The sequence below is a fragment of the Mizuhopecten yessoensis genome, unplaced genomic scaffold (assembly GCF_002113885.1).
Source record: "Mizuhopecten yessoensis strain PY_sf001 unplaced genomic scaffold, ASM211388v2 hete_36165156, whole genome shotgun sequence".
NCBI classification, from domain to species: domain Eukaryota; kingdom Metazoa; phylum Mollusca; class Bivalvia; order Pectinida; family Pectinidae; genus Mizuhopecten; species Mizuhopecten yessoensis.
Window position 1 is genome coordinate 1 of NW_018485980.1, and position 4,536 is coordinate 4,536.

Sequence of the window (4,536 nt, forward strand, 5' to 3'; positions counted from 1 at the left end):
TAAACTTCAACTGATAACGCTTTTGTAAGTAAAGGTGTCTAATATTCTAAAGGAATGTCTGGAGGGGATCTATCTAAAGGAATGATGCAAGACTGGACATGACATCTTCATTGCAAAAACCCCACAACGGCCTAAACATAACCTGGTCCCTCAGTATGATATCTCAGGTCAGCGAGAGATCCCTATTTATACATATGGGAGGGACCCTATATGTACTGGAAAAACCCACACCGCCCTAAAAATAGCATGGTCCCTCATCCTCACTGGTCCCTCACTGTTTACTATAAATAAAGAAGTAGGGACAGGGTGCTGCAGAACCCCCCATTTCCCATTCATCACATATACAGTATATGTTCAATATAGGAATGTAGTTACCCGTTCTTTCGCATTTACATAAATATATTCAGATACATAAATACAGCGACCGTGTAATCAGTCTCATTCGGTAGCTGTCCCAGATTTATACTAACTGGTATTCTTTTACAAATCCATATCGTTGCGGAGGTAATAATTAATTCGGATTTTACAATCAGGGACGATGTGGTACACTCATTATATCCTATCTGATGACACGACGTGTTCAGAAATAACTAAAAAAAATGCTGTTGTGAAATGAAAATCCGATAAATACACCCCTGAAAACGTTTTGCAGTTAATTGTGTATAATCGTACTTGTTGTCCCCAAGTCAGGACCTCACGTTAGCCTGAAATGTTTCAGGATCATAACATTAGCACGGTCAGTCAATTCAACACTCTTAACAACGATTTACTGATCGGCAGACATTTCTGGACCACACACTTTGCTGTGGGTATTGTGTATGGCGTGGATCTCTGTACCATTATGTTCTACCAGAATGGCTTGATATCGCAGATGGAGGAGCTTTGCCTACAGGACAATGTGGATCCCTTGATGCAAGCTGTCTTTTTATCGTACCGCTGTGTCACTCACTTTGAACAGCCTAGAAATGGTTACCCCAAACATTCAATATTCCCTTATGCAGTCCCAGGCAGCTTTCCCTACCACACCGCCAACAACTCCTCCGATAATCACCCCTATAAATATTCCCAATGGTCCAAACGGCGTTCCAATATAATAACCAATCATGATCAGCTCAGAACTAAGCAAGCCTTCATAAATACGCCGTATTAATATCTCTGTGAAGTCGTTCTTTGTTATTTTGCCATTCCGTCTCTCCTTACAAGCCTTTCTCAAAATACTAACCATAAATGCAGTTTCCATTCCGACCACTATTCCAAAGGACTCTGTACCAACTACCATGTAATGACCAATAATCTGTTTGATTTTCCTTTTCAGCCACACAATTTGGCGGGATTTCGCGACACCACATTTGCAAAAGGTTGCGAAAGATTCACAATTGTCGGAAAACAACTTATACCTAATGTCACCAATCCTCGAGCGTGCTCTAGCCAGGACTATTTCTGTAGGATTTTCTTTGGTGACAGAATCAGTATAGTGTATACGATACATAGGGTCATTTTTCACTTTGATGCGTTCGTAAATTATTTTGAAAGTATTTTCTCCATTCATATTCACCCAGTGTATCATTCCTATGGTGTTCTCCTCAGCATTGATTTCCGAAACGATACCATGATGCCAATATAGAAAATATCTAAGCCATGTAACATGGTCCCCGGGCTTTAGAATGTCAGCAAAATGATGCAGGTCAACTTTAGTTTTGGAACACGGCACCTGGAACGCTGTATTATCTTCTAGGATTGGTGGTTTTCTGCGATACACGCGTCTCAGGTTTGTGTCATTAATGTCTGCTATGTATTCCTGTGTCAAGCTTTCAACTCCACATCTAGTACAATAGAAGCCAATGAATTTGCCGCTGCTGTCCCAGTAGCAATTTACTTTATGTGGGTTTCCCTTCCTTTCACAATGACACATTCCGTCGAAATGGGGATTCTGCACCTGTGCCTTTATCGCCGAATCTGAAACATCAAATTAAAGATATGTAGAAAATATATGTCATGAAGGATGCCAATATTAAATATATAAACGACTTTTCTCTTTTGACGGTTATAACGTAAATAGACTATCATAGTTTCCAATACCCTGGATGTCAGGGGCATAGTTAGCCCTTTGTTCGGAGTGGATTATAGAGGCGGTCCAGGTAAGGGTCAATTAAAGAAGCATTTTTGTTTTCAGTTTGAAAATTTTGTTAGTGGTGCGTACCATCGTACAGGGAGCTATGCGCATGGACGTACACATATCAGACCTCACGTAATGACGTTCCGTTTTTTCCTGCGTTCACGCTTTAACTATAGAGTATCATTCCGCGCAGCTCATTCGGAGTCTGTCATAATTGCACACATTTTGTACTATGTACAATTATATGATCAACATAAATTTAAAGTGTACAAATAAATACCATTTTATCAATGAAAATTCTCAAATTATTGCATTTTTTTTTTTGCGAAATCGAAGCTTACGAGCATTAGACATTTCTTCATACTTTATGCAAAAGTACATGTCACTTGGAATAAATGTGAAAAGATTTCGGAATATACTCCACATACATAAGTGTATCAGCCATAGAAATGATTTTTGAAACAATAGAATGAGGCCAGTTAGCACATGTTTTACGCCATGTAACATGGTCCCCAGGCTTTGGAATGTCATCAAAATGAAGGAGGTCCACTTCAGTGTATTTTCTGCAAGGACTGGTGTTTTCTGCGATACACGAGTCCCAAGTTCTTGTCATTCATGTTTGTGATGCATTCCTGTGTCAAGTTCTAGATTTCACGAACAAAATGTGCCAAACAGTTTGTTTGTTGCTGTCAGCATGAGTCGGGTCCGTTCTCATAAACAATTAAACAATCCTTAGTCAAGGGTATTCTGCATCCGTTTCATCATCAACGAATCTGAAAAAAATCAAATGAAATATATAGGAAAGATTCGTCATCAAACATATAATAACTAAACGAATTTTCTCTTGTTGATAGTTATAACATAAGTAAATCAACATAGTCAGTGCTGCCCAGCGACCACATATTTTATCAGTGGTGACTAGTGACCACATACCTAATCAGTGATGACCAGTGACCACTACCTAATCAGTCAATGATGACCAGGGACCACATACGAAATCAGTGGTGACCAGGGACCACATACCTTATCAATTGTGACCAGGGATCACATACCTTATCAGTGGTGACTAGGGACCACATACATAATCAGTGGTGACCAGGGACCACATACCTTATCAGTGGTGACCAGGGACCACATACATTACCAGTGGTGACCAGGGACCACATACCTTATCGGTGGTAACCAGGGACCACATACCTTATCAGAAGTGACCAGGGACCATATACATTATCAGTGCTGACTAGGGACAACATACCTTATCAGTGGTAACCAGGGACCACATACCTTACCAGTAGTGAGCAGGGATCACATACCTTATCAGTGGTGACCAGGGACCACATACGTTACCAGTAGTGACCAGGGACAACATACCTTACCAGTAGTGACCAGGGATCACATACTTTATCAGTGCTGACCAGGGACTGCTTGTGTTCAAGATTTGTTCTTATAGGGAACTAAATAAGATGAATAGACATAAAAACAGTCGTTCTAAATTAAAGGTTTGGGCTTAGAATTCATCCACGAGTCAATGATCCTGAACCTTACGCACATACATATTTGAAAACAGAAAGACACTTCCTGTTCTTAAAATATGTATGTTACGCTTCCTGTTTTTAAATATGCATGACACATAAGATTGAAATTATTCACTCGCTGACGAAGGGATAACCCGAAAATGACTGTTGATGTTTACTTATTGGTCATCATAACAAAAGGGGGTAGCTTGAAAAGGAGATCTGGCGGAAATGCTACCTTTGGAAGTGTATTTAAAATATTGACATGTTTAAATATTTGTAGAGGTCGTTTTAAGGTTTGTGTTAAGATGAGTTAACGCTGATTAGCAGAAATAGTTTATTAGATTGAAGAGAATAATACAATGAAATTACTCAGCAGCACATCAACAGTTTCAAGACAAGTAAATAAATGTTTTTATCCGTATACCAGGACGAATGCAGTCACTGGTATGTTGTAATGCACACAGAGGTGAGTTTGGAATAGCTACTCTTCATGTTTACACACGCTGTTACATCTGTTGTACTTATGTCATATATGTTAAAACCAGATTCACCGGTTTCAATTGGGTATTTTATATGGGGTATCAAATGTAAATAATTTCTCTTGATTATGTAACCTGTTATTGCAATTGTCATAAACGTTTCAACAAAACTTAATCTTAAATCGAATAAAGTACAAGTTAAGTTGTATTCTACTCTAAAATATGCATTTCTCCATTCTATTGTTTTGCCAAAAGCTGCTATACTTTGTATATATATACATATATAGCGATAAATAGTTTTAAATGTCCATGTGACGGTAGAATATAAACAAAACAAAACACGAAGACGCGTTACCAGTTTAGTGTATTGTTGCGGAAGTCATTTGTTTGGGGATTCCACACCAAAATTTCAAATCTCACTCTT

The 4,536-nt window shown here is 38.8% G+C and overlaps 1 protein-coding gene across 1 annotated transcript; it reads right to left on the minus strand.

Moving 5' to 3' along the window:
- Window positions 1-26: 26 nt before the first annotated feature.
- Window positions 27-2,852, minus strand: LOC110445061. Its single transcript, XM_021489418.1, has 2 exons — window positions 2,545-2,852; window positions 27-1,956 (listed from the first exon to the last, which is right to left on the minus strand). Exons 1-2 carry the CDS (start codon window positions 2,645-2,647, stop codon window positions 983-985), a joined length of 1,077 nt encoding a protein of 358 aa, XP_021345093.1. The 5' UTR covers window positions 2,648-2,852; the 3' UTR covers window positions 27-982.
- Window positions 2,853-4,536: the final 1,684 nt, after the last annotated feature.